This window comes from Battus philenor, unplaced genomic scaffold (assembly GCF_028537555.1).
Source record: "Battus philenor isolate CCGP_79_NKW_IND1 unplaced genomic scaffold, ilBatPhil1.0.hap1 SCAF_30, whole genome shotgun sequence".
NCBI lineage: Eukaryota > Metazoa > Arthropoda > Insecta > Lepidoptera > Papilionidae > Battus > Battus philenor.
Genome location: NW_027181694.1, coordinates 4904867 through 4921834, shown reverse-complemented (window position 1 = coordinate 4921834; position 16968 = coordinate 4904867). Strand labels below are relative to the sequence as shown.

The window sequence follows — 16968 nt, the reverse complement described above, 5'->3', positions numbered from 1 at the left end:
TTTCAATAAATTTAAGTTTATTCAAATAAAAGATAATTTATAAATCTAGATATTATATTTTCTTACTAAAGAAAAACACTTTTATGTGAAGTAAACAGATGGATGTTCCATACGGAATATTTGTAAAGACAAAATTATATGGTTATTTATACATCTGTGGAAATATATTCGTAAAGTTTTCTAAACTACGAAATTATAAATTAGTTAAAACTTAGATAAAGAACAATTTTTTATGCTATTTACTTTAATCAATTATTATTGTTTTCCATAAAATATGATTAAAGATTTAATTTTGCAAACTAAATGATTTTGAGGAAATTATCAACAATAAACTGCCAACACTGTAAGCCAGTTTCTACTGTTATGATCATTAACATATTTAGTTTATACGTGCCGGTGAACTGTTACAGGATAATGGATACGAAATATTTATTTAATTTTTGTGTTATATTATTGTGTTATGCTATATCTATTGACGCATATATTCAAGGCAACAAAGTGTTGAGGGAAGTTTTGAAATGGAAACAAATCTCTTACGACTTCGATGGAGTGTTATGTGAGATATTTTTTTTTATTAATAAATTTGTTAGTATTTTTAATATTATCTGTGTTAATTTGTTTGTGTTACGAAGACGTAATTTTTTGATGAGAGCTGATAAACGCCCTGTAAGGTATAGGATCGGTATTACGTTGCTTACATCTAGCGATCTCAACTATATTATCCACCTAGTGGGCGCCCACGCGGCGTCTGCTGACTCGTGGTTGCCACTCAAGAATCTTTCAGCCACTACGAACATCGGTTTGCCTCGACCACTGCCACTTCATACAAACAGGTTCTACAGGATTTAAATTAGTGATTCCCAAAGTGGTCTTTATCGACCCCTAGGGGTCTATGACAACCTGCAAGGGGTCTACGTCAGCGAAAAAAAATTTTGGGGTCCACGAAATGAAAATGGGGGTCCACGATAGTAGATCTCAACACATACACTGATAGTACCTATTTACTTACATCATACTATCTTATAATATCAAAACATTTACATTATTTATAAAAGTACCTATGAAGTTAAAAAAATATTAATATGTTACGTATATATTACATAACAGATACAAAATTTTATTTCGAGTAGTTTTAATTTAAATTCAATTAATATATGTATAAATTAACATGTGTTTTTACTTTAATTTTTTAACATTAAACTTTACTACAGTTAGAAATTTACAGGAAATCAATATCAGGTAAGTAGGGGGTCTACCCAACACGAAAATACATGGCAAGGGGTCTATGACTCAAAAAAGTTTGGGGAACTCTGATTTAAATCAATCCGGTAATATCGCTAGACAGCTAAAGTGAAGGTTCTCGACGATAAATATATAAAAGAACAAGAATAAACAATACCCGATAATTGAAATGTAAATTAGTGCGAATTAGATAGTAAATAAATGCTTGAACAGATGATAAAAATAATAAATGCAAAATTATAGAATTTAGGCAAGTGTAAGTGTATGATGGGAAAGTATGGAAAGGATAGAAAGATATAGCGAATGAAATTAGAGGAAAGAAAGAAAGACCAATATTTAGCCACTTCCGCACATGCAGTGGTAGTCGTGCAATGAAATGCACCGCCCGCCAGCCCGCTGATAAATGCGTAAATATTGGTCCTTTTCTTACTTAGGATGGACTTCCGCGAGGTAACGCCTGATTCCATTAAATAGAAAGAAATACATTTAGAAGAACGAAAGATGAGCCTGGAAATTAATTAAAATTATCATGTAAAAGACCCTGGCTTTTTAGAGGTTGAACAAGCGGAACTAAAACAAATTAAAAGTTCTTGAGGGAGTTCTCGATCTAAATTACATGACTGCCCCCCTTCCTCCAAGCGCAAATGTAGGCAAGTTTAGAGTTAAACCAATAAAAAACCGCATACTCACACAATGACAAATTCAAACTGTTATTCCTTTATTATATTAATTCTTTACGACATATACGAAGGAGAGAATCCGTAGACAAGCGAAAGTAACTGACTTTCCCAGCGACAACACAAAAAGGACAGACTACCTTTTTAAATGCTAAACGCAAGCTGTTTTCAAACTATCTTATTGGATACCTGTCGACGAAGCCTATGTCCAGAAGCAGATGTTCTAACTGAATAAAATGATCGTAATGATTTTAGGGCTAACAATAATATAGAACTCCAATGGTTAACCACTTCTTTTATCATCCTCTCGAATAAAGAATTTCACCAGATACATGTCTAATACTTGGTGATGTGAGATTCTTCCTGGACCCGGAAGGTCTTGAAGGTGAAGACAACAACACTACGTCCAAAGTTGTAATGTGTAAATTGACACACATTGTTTCTCTTGAACATTTTGCTGCTAGCTAGAGATGGGCAAATTGTATTCCTGACAAGAAAAGAGTAATTTATATGTTTTCTATCTTGGGATAGATATCACTCTTTTATATCTTTAATTCATTTAACTCAGTACGGTTCGGAGAGAGAATAAGGCAGTTAACACTAGAAATATATCCTGTATTTCTTCGGCTCTTTTAGCTCAGACTTAGAACTCGGTAAGACGGAATAAAACGTGTGGAATTGAAATAATGGAATCCGTTATAGCCAATGATTTTCCTTCATACTTGACAGACCTAGGACTGTCAACCTACATGAATACATTAGTTTAAATTTGCTTCTTTTAGGTTCAAAATAGCTAAACGCTTGCGCGCGTGATGTTGTCGTTCCGAAAACTACGGTTACATTATTAATACAAATATCTCTTTCTCTCTAACTCTGAACGAGCCGCAACTCGTTATAAGTATAAAGATATAGAGATACAACTGCAACGCGCGCGCTGGAGAGTCATTATATCTTTTGCAAAGATATATATATATCTTTCTTGTCTTTAACTCGCAAGCTACCCATCTCTGCTAGCTATTTTGGCTTTGTGCAGCTTTATCAGTATTGGGCCAAAATTTTACACTGGGCGATCCTACATCAGTTACAACGAAGACGTACGTACGAAGAGAGACTATATCCGTGTAGGTGTAGTGTTGTTACTGTAGTATAGTGCAGCTTGGCGAAACGAAGACTACTAGGCGGTCAGGAACGGGACGGAGCCTCGATGTTCCGGTGTATATTAATCTATTGTTTCTGTTGAAATAGTTACTGTTTTTTTTTTCTCTTATGGCCCCTGCTATTGGGGGCCTCTCGTACCCCCTATCTTTTGTGGGACAGGGACTTTTTGGGCAAATTTATCTAATTTTTTTTTTAAATATTTACTGTTGATCCGGGGTCTTAGTTTCATCAGAATTATGTTCACTGAGCGGAAATGTCCGTGAATTTTGCAAAAAAAATATTACTGGGCATTCGCATCTAGATAACAGCTCTACTCGTGTAGAGATGTGTAGTGTAGTTGTTACGTATGCAGCTTGGGACGGCATCGTGGACCACTCGGCAATCTGAAGGAAGGATCCGGATCCTTTCTCGGATCACCCAAGCCGTTTGCGATTAGGGGGAAAGAAAACGCCCCCATACACGAATCGTATGTATATTGTACAAACTTAGTCCATATTTATACCGATTCTTAAATTTGTAAACAATTTACAACCATAAGAAACGATCAACAGATCACAATGCGAAAGTATTGTTGAGCGCCCTCTTTCGCCAGACGCAAACATAGAGCGCTCTGGCGGGGAATCCCACGCTGGTTACGATGACGTCATGTAGCTCCTGCAATGTGAACCCAGAGGTACCGTGTTCCTCTGGAACTAGAAATAAAGATACGCTTGTTATACCTTTTTCTAGGCTTCATAAAATTAGTAACTCTTTTGTGGGCAATAAATTTCAATACACCTATCCCCCGATTTACACGGTTCTTGATTTACACGTTTTCGCTTTTACACGGTTTTCCAAATAAGTTTTTTTTTTGTTTTAATAACCGATTTATCATCTCTCATAATGTAAATATTTCTGCTTCAAACATCGAATCGGCACAAATAACTTGGAGTGATGAAAGTAAATTCGAACTTTCGATTACGAAAAAAAGAATGAGAGTAATTTCTTTTTGGATCTTCTGTTTAATGTATTGTAATTAAATAAAAAAAAACAGTTTTTCCATAATATATTAAATGTTTTAACACGTCAATGCATTTTTTTTATTTCTGTGTACACCTAATATTATTGAAAAAAAATCACAACTATTAAATAGCAAAATCATGCATTTTCTGAAAGTTTTTCGATTTACACGGTTTTGACTTGAAAATTTCAAATTTTAGATTTACACGTTTTTCTCAGGAACGTATCTACCGTGTAAATCGGGGGATAGGTGTACTTTATTCAAAAAAAAAAACTTTAAAAAATTCCAGTACAGTGTAGTGGATTTCTTATGTTAACATAGTGAAAATAAAGCTTGGATATGAATTTTTTTATTACAGTGTTAACAAGTTTTAAAAGCTATACCAATATAAATATAGTTTAAGTTTATTATAGGCTCTTACTAAACATGCGCGCCTTTGAAATCATCGTAGCTTTAAGTTGAAGGATGTTATATGTTATGTCATGTTTATTTAATGGAATCAGGCGTTATTTTGCAGAAGTTCATCCTAAGTAAGAAAAGGGCCAATATTTAGCCACTTCCGAACATGCAGTGGTAGTCATGCAACAAAGTGCGCCGTAACATAGACGACGAGGCCTGTATACTTACGACGAAGCTTAAAGCGGAATTTAAGTTATCTATATATATATATGTATACATAATTACGAATAAGTAACAGCTAAGGAAGTGCTCTTTTACCATATTTCTAAATGCTGATAGCTATTTAGAGCAGAACGAATGCATAGCAAAAATTTTAGACCCAGCGAAGTCTGTCCAGACAGCAGACATAGTAATAACTTATTACATTAATTCCAGACAACTCAGATTCAGACACCGAAGCACCGGAGACTACAAAACAAGCCAACATAAGTGACAGCGAAAAATTCTTTATACAATATAACAACGTACCAATTGGAATGGAGGTAGACGGAGATAGAGTATTCGTTACCGTACCGAGGAGAAGACACGGTGATTAATTGTAATCTTCTAGAAATAAAAGAATAAAAGTACTCTGATGATAGTAAATGATTATGTCCAAAATATTACTCTTAAAATTCTGTCATGTACATGATTGGTTATAGGTATAAAGGCTTCAAAGGGTATAATATTTGGTTTATCTCTTTTTTCATCAAATCTTTATAAAGTCTCTCAAACTCTCTTGGAATGCGATAAGCCAATAAATTCAGGCAGTATAAAATCTACAAGGACAGATATTTGACAATGACTAATTTTAATACGTGGTAATACGAATTAAAATCGCTTTTTAATACTATATTATCATAATTTCTAAAACCATATACATTAGTTGACAGCAAATGAATACATTCACCCCGTACAACCTTTTTACATCTATAATCTATCATACTGTATAAATACGCAATAACAATGCATAAGATAATACGACAATAATTTTCCAGGAATACCTTCAACATTAAATTACGTGAAGCTGTCAGGGGATCCTTCTCCAGCTCTGAAACCGTATCCTGACAGGACGAGAAGTAAAGATTTTGTATCTGTATATCGACCAAGGATCGATGTCTGTCGGAGACTGTGGATGGTGGATACTGGACATTATGAGGTACCAGGTAAGCATTATACAATAGTATATTATAAGAGCTGATGAAACACAGTTGTTCAACGAGGTATAGGATTTCTCTACGAAATCATCATTAACAAGGAGATTATAGACCCAATGGATTGACAAATTTACCAGGCAGTGAGTAAGACACATAGCACGCAGAACAGATGGATTTTAAGGTTCTTAAGGTGAGATAGAATGAGGTACATATTGGAAGACTATGAAATATAGATCTATAGTTAGTCTGTTTGTTCACTAACTATTAATTTCGATAAACGGATGAGTAAGAACAAAGAATCAAGTTCACTATTAAACGGTTTAATTTAGAAATTAGCGCAATACAGAACAGAAGAGATAGAAACTAATTTTAGCCAAAGAGAAAAACGTTAAATATCGGAAATAAGATTTTACGGCAAAGCGAAGGAATATTGTGCAAGGTTTTTACGTTACGAATGAGCAAAAATCGCGGTCACAAGAAGCGTGTGTCTAGCGCCCGAGCATAGCTAATAATGGCGAGCGGCGGCCGGAGATAGCCGAAGTTGACCGATGCGCCGGCGCAGGCAATAAGCGCTCGCGTTAGGTAAGTGAGGTCGCAACAGATCTATATTAAATAAAATAGGAAAAATGTGAAGTAAAAACTGGAATGTAAAAATAAAACTAAAATCAAAATATTAGAAGATGTATTCTGGAGGTGAAAGAGAAGTAAGGAACGCTATATAAGAAAGGATAATAATAGAATAAAAAGGAATTATGTGCCGAATAAAAGAAAGATGTGCGAAAGATATATAGAAGGTCAAAAGAGTAGAATGAAAATAGTATTATTGAGTGTAAAAGGTAATTAAGAAAAATAATGTCACTGTGTACCCAAGACAGAGGAAGTAATAAAAGGAAAAAAGAAGAATTAGAGATAGAGACTACGGCTCGGCAAGCGTAAAGTAAATTACACTCGCAAATTCGCTGCCATGCTATATATATGTCTCAAATAATATATTTCTGATCGATACTGACACGGGCCAGTAAGCTCAGCTTACGTCCACTAACATGGTGGATATACGACCTTGGATACAAGCAACTTCCAACGGATTGGAAATCTTCTGAGGAGTCCCGTATTCAGCAGTAGACGATTTGTAGCTGAAATGATCATCAGTTCCGCGCTATATCTTTTACTTTCGTTCTTCTACTGATCTCATCATCTCTGATTATACCTCGTAAATCCCAAGCATAGGATGCCCATGGTTCGTTGAGCGATTGTGAACCTGTTAGAGGTTCAGACTGAGAGACCAAGTCATCACTGGTAACACATTGGCCGAAGACCTTCGACCAGACCACGTAACATATAGTAAAAAGATAGTGTTGATTTTATTCCAGGCGAAAGAAAACAGATCCGTCCACCGGCTATCATTGTATATGACCTGAATACCGATCAGCAACTCTTCAAATACGAACTGAAGCCGACGGACTTGGTGAATGAAAGATCATCTGCTGGTAAGGAATTATAATTTCTTTATTATAATCTCGTTTGTAATGAAATGCTGTTGTTGCGGTTCGTGTTCTAATTCTTAGAAACAGGGAGTTCCCTTTATGCTTTTTAAGTGATGGACGCTCTAAGTAAGGAATATGCTTTCATTAAAGATCGTCACAATGTCCTGCACCGCATTCGACTTTCCGCGACCTTCACCGTGTGGTCGGACTACCTAGTGTGGGCCCCACGCCGCGTCTACCTGCTTGTGGTCGCTATTCAAGAACTCTCAACCCCTACAGCCATCACTTGCATGAGCAATGCACCCCGCCCACAGGATCTTAGTTCTTCTACGGATGTCCTCATATCTGATTCGAAATCGCAACATAACTATATAATCACTATCAAATATACCAAAGAGTTCCATTCTCAGAACAATACAGTTGGTTTTTATTTGATTATTAAACCGTTGTAGTTAATAATAAATATGTCGTAACATCGATTTTTCAAGATTAATTGCCGTCTCAATTATGCGGTAGGCTTTTGTTCGTTGTACCCTTGAAAATGAATCGCACTATAGGGCCCTCTTCTTTCATTTTATTTTATGTTTTATGGACCCTGTTTTAGGAGTCTGAGTTTTGGCCAATGAAAGCCAAATGCAAGGTTCAAAGTAAAACCTAGAATGTGAACCAAATATAGTGAAATATTCTCCGTTTTCAGGTCTAACATCAATAACTGTGGAAGTAAACAAAGACGCTTGTGATGACGCCTTCGCATACATCAACGATCTGGCCACCGAGGGCATGGTAGTTTTTTCATTGAGAGCCATGGATAGCTGGCGTCTGCATCATCGGAGTTTTGTCCACGACACCAGCGCTATGAACTTCACGGCAGCGGGTACGGCTTCTCTTACTTTCTACCTTTCCTCTTTCTATTTCTCTTCCTTTTCACTTTCACTTACTTCCTCTCGTCCTTTTACTTCTTACTACAAGTATAGTTAACTTATATCAGAGTTTAGACGGAGATTCTTCAGGCATTTGATGTGGCACTTCGAGCTTTAGAGTAAAGTTTGGGGCAAAAGTTATCAATGTTTGATTCTGTTAAGCGATGTCTATTTATTCGTTCATAAACACAAATAATAATGTTAAGAAGTTTCTTATTTTATTTATTTACAAGTGTTACTATGAATAATTAATATTAGAGGATATCTCAAAAAGGCAATGTAGGGGGTATAATAGGTAATCGTCAGCGGCGCATAGAACAGGGGAATCCCACACCAGAGCGCTCTATATTTAAGTCGTGCGAAAGAGAGCGCTATATAACACTTTCGCCTTGTGATTGCCTGGCGATTTGTATTGGTTGAATATTAACAACCTAGTACACCTATCCCCCAATTTACACGGTACTTGTTTTACACGTTTTCGCTTTTACACGGTTTTCCAAATAACTTTTTTTTTTGTTTTAATAACCGATTTTGTTACCATCTCCCATAATGTAAATATTTCAGCTTCAAACATCGAATCGGCACAAATAACTTGGAGTGATGAAAGTGAATTCGAATCTTCGATTCCGAAAAAAAGTAATTTCTGACAGTGATAAAGGATAATAAAACACCTTTGGTTTTATTTTTTGTTTTTCTGTTTAATGTATTGTAATTAAATAAAAAACAGTGTTTCCGTAATACGTTAAATATTTTACCTTGTCAATGCATTTTATTTTTTGTGTACACCTAAAAATATTGAAAATGAAAAAACTGTTAAATAGCAAAATTATGCATTTTTTGCAAGTTTTTCGATTTACACGGTTTTGACTTGAAATTTTTTAATTTTCGATTTACACGATTTTCTCAGGAACGTATCTACCGTGTAAATCGGGGGATAGGTGTAATAAAGTTACTATACAAGTATATTACAGGTATGCTACTGTACATTATTATTAAAGCTGATTAGAAACAGGTGTAAAAACTTAAAACGGGCGAATGTGTTTATACACGTGTTTACAATCACCTCTTATAAATTTGACTGTCTCGCTAAACGAAAATAGAGTGATAACTATGAAATTTGTTAATTTTTCCTTATTTGAATACGACATTCCAATAACTTCTGTCTGAACAGTCAGCAAAGACAGATAATAAATAATAATTAATTTTAAATAGTAATCCTAATTTTTTGATATGGTGTACCATTACATTGTACACATTTATTGACAGCAAATGAACTATATATTTCACTATTTTAAAACTGTTATAACTATAATCAATCATACTGTATATCCGTTCAATAATATTTCTTTACAATTTAAGTAAGAAAAGGACCATTATTTAGCCACTTCCGCACATGCCATGACTCTGTGTTTGGCACTTATCGGTGTAACATAACTTCTGAAGATGCCCCGTGGAGGGGTGAAACACGTGTTGAGTGATTTAACGGTGGCAGTTGTGTAATTCGCATTGTTTGCCGCGTACGCATTTATCAGCGGGCTGGCGAGCGGTGCACTTTGTTGCACGACTACCACTGCATGTGCGGAAGTGGCTAAATATTGGTCCTTTTCTTACTTAGGATGGACTTCCGCAAAATAACGCCTGATTCTATTAAATCTTTACAATTTTGTTTATCAGATTAAACAAGTTAAGTTTTTAACAGGATATCTAATCAATTGGACAGACGGCCTGTTCAGTATAGCACTCTCGGACCCTGACTCAGAGGGAAGGAGGAAGGCCTTCTACCACCCCCTGGTGTCTACCCAGGAGTTTGCAATCGACACAGAGTTTCTCAAGGACAAGAAAAAATTCTTGGGACACAATACTGTAAGATATCTTCAGTTATAACTATTTATTCATATTGTATAATAATATACACACAGGATCATTTACCACCACTTGTGTACGGCATCAGAATACCAGAAGAGACGAATTTGATAAAAGCCTCCTTTTTGAGAGCCTCCGTTATTGAGGATCTTTCTTCTACACCTCTTTTGGGAGGTGCTTGGGAGGAAAGGAATTCAATAAATTTTTATTCACTTTCATTTTTATTTCTTTACCCTTCTTTTTCCGTAGCAATCACAGTTATATATTCCTCCAATTTTATTCACAATATCTCACATTTTCTGGCTTACTTCTTTAACACACAAGAATTACCTGCCTTCTCAATGCGGGAGTTTTTAATGATAATTTCATCTTCCTTTTTGATAACAGAGTAATATAAAAGAAATCGAAAATCATTAGCAATTATTTTATAAATCGTAAAAAGTTTTTACAATATCCCACTCGAATTAATAAATATTTATGAAATTGTCACGACGAGTATTTAAATATGTTATGGCAGAATATAGTAGCCATACAAAAAATAAAACGTAATTTTTATTATTATAATTTTTTTATATATTATAATTAGATAAACATTGTTTTTCTGACTGTACTGTCAGGCCGGAGTTGTATGTAATACATGTGTTTTTATTTCAATATTAACTCTGTGTAACAATTTATATTATACACACAGACATTCAAATTTTACAGATAAATGCAAACACATTAACATATAAATATATTATTCACGTATGTAGTAAGACAATTTATACATTTTTCACATTTAAATGTGGTAGTTAATAATAATCATATTTAAGTGTGTTACGCAATAAACGATTCGGACGTCATTATTTAAAACATATATTTATTTAATATCAGAATAAAGAGTTGTAGCTTATGATTTTGTATTGTTCGCTAAGTTAGGACTAACTTAACACCACTATTTTAGTTCTTTATATAAGTTTAAGTGTTTTTCATGACTTGGAAACAGACTAAAAATTAAAATACAACGTAATTTTTTTTAATAGAAACAAATAATTAAATTTTCGATTTCAAAAAATAGATATTACTCGTTTCGTGTGGTGTTTCAAGGAGTAAAAATTGTAAACTGGACTTTATTTATTTATTACAGTGGTGTACCTAGAACTTTTGCCGCCCGGGGCGATCTCCAGTTTGCCGCCCTTTCTATTATATGTCAATCAAATAGTAATAGGTTTTTGAGTATAATATAAAACATTAGACTTATTAGATATTAAACTTATAATAATCATTTATTATTCAAGAAAGAAAATAAATTTGAAATGAAAAAGTTGCTTTTACAACTATAAGTAAATATAAAAAATGCCGCCCCTAGGTAAGTGCCGCCCGGTGCGGACCGCACCCACCGCCCCCCCCTAGGTACGCCACTGATTTATTATAAACAAGGTATTAAATATTCGAGTATATAGACCTTATTCTATAGAGTATAATATCAAAGTGTATAAGCCGTTTCAATATAAATAAATAAACATAAATGAGTATGTTATTAATATAGTTATGTGAAAAAATGGTATGCAATTCTTTTGTCATATAACAAGGAGAAGGACACTGACGGTTGTAACACAGTTCGGTAACCAAATAATATAATTAAGTATCTAGTAATTAAAATTAAATCTTATATATAAAATTCTCGTGTCACGGTGTTCGAACTTGAACTCCTCCGAAACGGCTTGACCGATTTTTACCAAATTTTACATGCGTATTCAGTATGTCTGAGAATCGGCTACTATCTATTTTCCATACCCCTAAGTGATAAGGGTGGTCCACCCCTAAATTTTATTTTCAATTTTTTAGACATTTTTTTTGGTTTTTATTTTAACCCCTCTACGATCAACCCTTATCTTACATTTGTTAATTAAAAACTAGTAGTAAAAAAATATTCCAGTACATCGGCGAACGCGGTAAAAACACTCAAAGCGGATCGCACGACTACCACGCGGGTTCTAGAACAATCTTCTACGGGAATGTAGCACAGGACGCCATCTTGTGTTGGAACATCGACAGCAATATGGCGCCGGGAAACATTGCAGTTGTCGCACAAGATTCTACGAAGCTTGCCTATGTTTCGGGTAATGTTATTAGTCAAATTTTAATTCAAATAGCTTTACGCATATGACATTACATTTAATTTATTAAATTGATAAAGGGAGTGCATACTATAAATATGTACAAACAAATAAATGACCTGAAATAATCCAAGCCAGAAGAGTGTGGTTATTATGCCAAGTCTTGAAAGTGGGAGTGTTCACAGGTTGAAAGAAAAAATCAGTGATGATGAACCCCTCGTGCAGCTACAAGCCAAACGATAGCGTGGTGTAAAATACATCTAACGCCATCTAGTGCAGAGGAATTTAAAAAACTACTAATTTGAGATTTGTACCTTGAAAGCCAATTGTACTCTTTTGTTGCGAGGCGATTTAAAGCAAGATAAAAGCTCTGAAATCATCAGATGTTGCTACAATTCTTACTATGCTCCTTCGTCATGGCTTTAATGACTGAAAATAAAGTAAACACGTCATATTTTTCTAACATTTTTTTGACTGTTCTATTATTTTAAAGTTTGAAGGAGCCGTCCACGGCTGTGTTGAATGCTTCTGTAGTTGCGTTAATAGAGCAAGTAGAGAAGTGCGTACTATATGGGTTTATATCTAACAACTAACGGGTGCAATTGATCATCTTGTTACACCATCATCATTTCTGTTAACGACATCCACCCGCGTGGTGGACAGACGAACTGGTTCAGATTGTCAGAAGGTACTGAATGTACGCCGCTTCCATGCGGAAAGCTTGTTTTCACCAGTGGATGCTTACGGCTGATGATGATAATAAAATGATGATGATATTATTTAATGGAATCAGGCGTTACCTTTCGGAAGTCAGTATTTAGCCACTTCCGCACATGCGCATGTGTGGAAGTGGCTAATTACTATTGGTCCTTTTCTTACTTAGGATGTTATTAGTTTTTACTTATAAGTAAAATTTAAATAAGTAATTTATAACGTAGGCGTTATGTATTGTACTTGGAATTAGACTTGTAAATCACACAAATCCACTCATGTAGATATAACCTATATTTATTAAATGTTGATATTTCAGATTTAAAAGTAATCGGCGACGAATTGTGGGTGCTCGTCAACCAGATCCCGAAATTCATTTATTCAAGATTCGATACAAACGAATTCAACTACTTCATACACAGGTTAGATTAAAGGTTCCCACGTTTATTTTGTAAACTTTCAATATTTAGACGGACAACCCCTTGTAGCTGCAATACCATATTCTCAAAACTCTACAAAATATGTGAAGATTTGATCTAACTAGACAGAGTTTGAACCATTAATAATTTGATTGAAACAAGTTCGTGCCTTCAGTGAAAATTACATTGAAGTAATTGTAATAAATATATCTATAAAGGCTATGCGTGTATTAATGTCAATATCCACTTGAATCAATATGATTAATACGTCACAAGAAAAATGCCAGAGGAGTTCAATTTGGTACAAACTAGAATCAGTTCATTTTTCTAAATTTATTAGATTTATTTATTTAAATATAGTTATTATTACGGTTAACTAAATAAGGGAGGCTTGGTCTACTCGACACTGAGCGATGCAGAGATAATTATATGAAATGAGTGATATATGCCTAAACCCCGACGGTGCCTCTCGGCAATCATATGAGGCGCGTGCGCAAAGGCGGCATTGCTTCAGTTTCTTTGCATATTTACTTTGTGTCGCAAATGTTAACATTACTTTAAAATTTTATTTTTAACTTTTAATAAATTATCTGTCGTGTCAATGTTTTCTTAATCTGTAATGGTATTTCTAAATTTAAAATTAAATTTGTATGAATTTGTAATTTGTTGTGCGCTTCTGGCATTCTTCTTTTGAGTAAGAAAAAGACCAATATTTAGCCACTTCCGTGCATGCAGTGGTAGTCGTGCAACAAAGTGCACCACCCGCCAGCCCGCTGATAAATGCGTATACGGCAAACAATGCGAATTACCTAACTGCCACCGTTAAACCACTCAACACGTGTTTTACCCCTCCACGGGGCATCTTCAGGACTTACGTTACACCAATTAGTACCAAACACAGAGTGAAATTGGCTCGTGTTGAGTGATTTTACTTCCGCAAGGTAACGCCTGATTCCATTAAATATTGTTCTTTGACTGTCACTTGGTCACTATCATTTTAGTTTTTAACCAAATTTCTTGATGGTATAGGTTGAAGGTTGCTATCAAATCAGAGTTCAATTCTATTCTAGATCCTTCCAAATTGGGTTCGTCTGAACGAAATTTAAGTTTTTAGGATGCATGGTATTGTCTATAACAATGGCTACGAGATGTAATCATTGCTAGAGTGTAAGTAACGCGAAATGTACATTATTCTACCACGTATCACAGTACAGTTAGTGTTATATGTAATATAGTTATGTTCATTTATATATTTACATTTATCTAAGTTATAACCATTTATATAACTTTAATCGTAAAAAGATTATAATTTCAAAATTACTCTTTTCCAGGTTCAACATACGAGCGTTAATCAGGGGCACTGTATGCGAGAAATAATAATTGTAAAACAATTAAAAATAATTATAATTATGATTTGTTTTTTTTTTCATCGTATCAAAAAACGACTTAGTATTAAAAATATTTAAACAAAATTTTATATACCTTAAGCCTAAAAGTTAAATATTCACTGGATTTGTAAGATCTCTAAAATTGGTAAAAAAATCATTTAACCAAATTTTTGTTAAACTTCACTGCAAATAAATACATTTAAAAAACTTAAGTTAAACGGTTTTTTGATACCTATATTGTGGTGGTTGTGCAAAAATATGTACCTAGTCCGCCATATTGGAACGGCGTCCATCTTAAATTTTAAATTTAGACATAATCATCGTGTTTTACTAGTGTAGCTCTTTCATTTGATACCCATATTGAGGGGGTTAAGGAAAAATATGTAATCCGCCATTTTGTATCGGCGGCCATCTTAGATTTATAATGTTATTGATTTTATTATATTGTATTGTCCTCTAAATTAAAAGTGTGTACCAAATTTCAGATCAATCTGACAACGGGAAGGTGCTTAAATTTCGATCCCTCTAGTCTATTAAAATTAATGGTAATAATTTTATAAAATGTAGTTTATTTTTCTTAAACTGGCAACACTACTCGACCCCGTCACTCTTTTGTGACAACTTCCGGTGAAAGGATTGAGAGTGGTGGGGTTGAAACAGCGTTTTGATTATTGAGTCGGGAGCTCGGTCACTCGTTCGATAACTATCGAAGTGATAAGTTGTCTAGTGGAAACAACGCTAGTTGGCCTATTAGAGTATTAAAAGTAGAATAAAAGTATTTACTGTGCTGTGAATTCGAGTTTTTCTGATATAATTATTATTTACTTTCTATCCTAGCAGACTTTAAAGTACCAAACATTATTAGCCTGCCACATTCTAATAGGAAATGTAAATTAATTTAACGTATTTCAAAGTGATCATTTTATGCAGGGTGATTGGAAGCTCGTGTAAAAGCTTGAAAGCTTTTTTCTGACAAATATATTTATCCTTTTAATGGTTTCAAAATCTGCATCAAGCGATGCTAGTATCAAGTCTTATTTGTTTCATTAAAACTGTATCAAATGCTTATGTCGTGCCTTGCTATCACAAGTTACAGGCACTATTCATGAAGTTATTGACTCGTATGTGTATCTGGAACAAACAGTCAAAGAAGGTAAATCAAACCTTGAGAAATATGTCATTTGATGTATTCAACTCAACACGGCAGCGTTCTAAAACTGAGAAACATCTTCGTGTGCAATATTCTTAATTGGCTTAAGTCGATAGGCTTTTATCTATAAGTGCAAGCGGCAGATTGCAGGTCACATAAAAGAAACCACTAGAGCCTTAAGGTTCTGCAGTGGAAGCCGCGGTGCCTCAACGTGCACGCAATCTATACAAGCCACTTTCAAACGGTCGTATCGGAAAATATCTTTATTTCAAAATATTACATTATTTAAAATGATTTCAGAAATTAAAATCATCGATAAATATACCGCACATCACTATTATAGACTTCCAGTTACATAAAGGTGTACAGGATATGATGAAAACATAATGATTCTAAGTTTGTGTTGATCACAACGTATGTACTTATATAAATAATGATAGGTTCATCTGCATGTAATAATTAAATTATAATACCGTTAGGAGGATTTATATTATATCTTGTAAGTATATTTACTTTTATTATTAATGGTTTCATATATTGTTTACTTTTAAAAGATTAATGTTTTTTATGACCCTATCTCGTTTAGGGACAGGGAACTTAAAATTTTTAATTAATTATTTCACATCCTGTTTTTTATTTCTTTACTCCTCTCTTACATATTTCACATGATCTTACATACCCATCCATTTTAAGTTTCCTCGTTTTCATCACCTTTCACCCTTCACCACACTTTTCAAATCTCACAGGTATTGGGTTTCCAACATTTATTTATCACAATTTGTTTAGCACTTAAACAGATTTTATCACAGTTGGTATCACATTAAATTTTATTTAATCTAATGTTTTGTTTACAATTTGACTATCTTTTAGTGTTTTACCGTTTTCTTATTTTCCATTTAGATTATTTCATTTCGCTTACTCGACCTGACATCTTATTTTTAAGTTTTATTTTTATCAACTGACACTTTTATAACCACCTCTGCAATACCCGAGGAAGTTCGATCTGTCTACTTCATCGCCTATTATCGAGTCAATGCTATTACATTAGCTTACGGATCGCATGTGACCTGCGGGTCGTCCCCAGGGGTCCCTCCAAAACAGTATATCCCAGTGTAGGACCCTCGCCCCCAGTAGGGCATTTTGTGTAATCGACACGAGTTGAACCCTTTCGCTTTAATATAAAAATTATTTATGTCACATAAGAAGGCGTAATAATTTTAGAAAGCCTAAGGTCGGGCATAACAAAGGTTTTTTTTTTT

General features: G+C 34.3%; 1 protein-coding gene across 1 annotated transcript; it reads left to right on the top strand.

Moving 5' to 3' along the window:
• The first annotated feature begins 392 nt into the window (after positions 1–392).
• LOC137927275 (L-dopachrome tautomerase yellow-f-like) lies at positions 393–14548 on the top strand. Its single transcript, XM_068771056.1, has 9 exons — positions 393–556; positions 4912–5064; positions 5514–5681; positions 7043–7159; positions 7854–8030; positions 9776–9939; positions 11861–12044; positions 13072–13174; positions 14503–14548. The coding sequence occupies exons 1-9, from the start codon at positions 415–417 to the stop codon at positions 14546–14548; spliced, it is 1254 nt and encodes a 417-aa protein (XP_068627157.1). The 5' UTR covers positions 393–414.
• Positions 14549–16968: the final 2420 nt, after the last annotated feature.

Excerpts from the sequence above, each read along its gene's own strand:
- LOC137927275 (XM_068771056.1), top strand. The coding sequence starts at position 415 with ATGGATACGAAATATTTATTTAATTTTTGTGTTATATTATTGTGTTAT. Across the intron at positions 557-4,911 it reads CGACTTCGATGGAGTGTTAT|ACAACTCAGATTCAGACACC; the intron begins GTGAGATATTTT and ends CATTAATTCCAG. Across the intron at positions 12,045-13,071 it reads GAAGCTTGCCTATGTTTCGG|ATTTAAAAGTAATCGGCGAC; the intron begins GTAATGTTATTA and ends TTGATATTTCAG.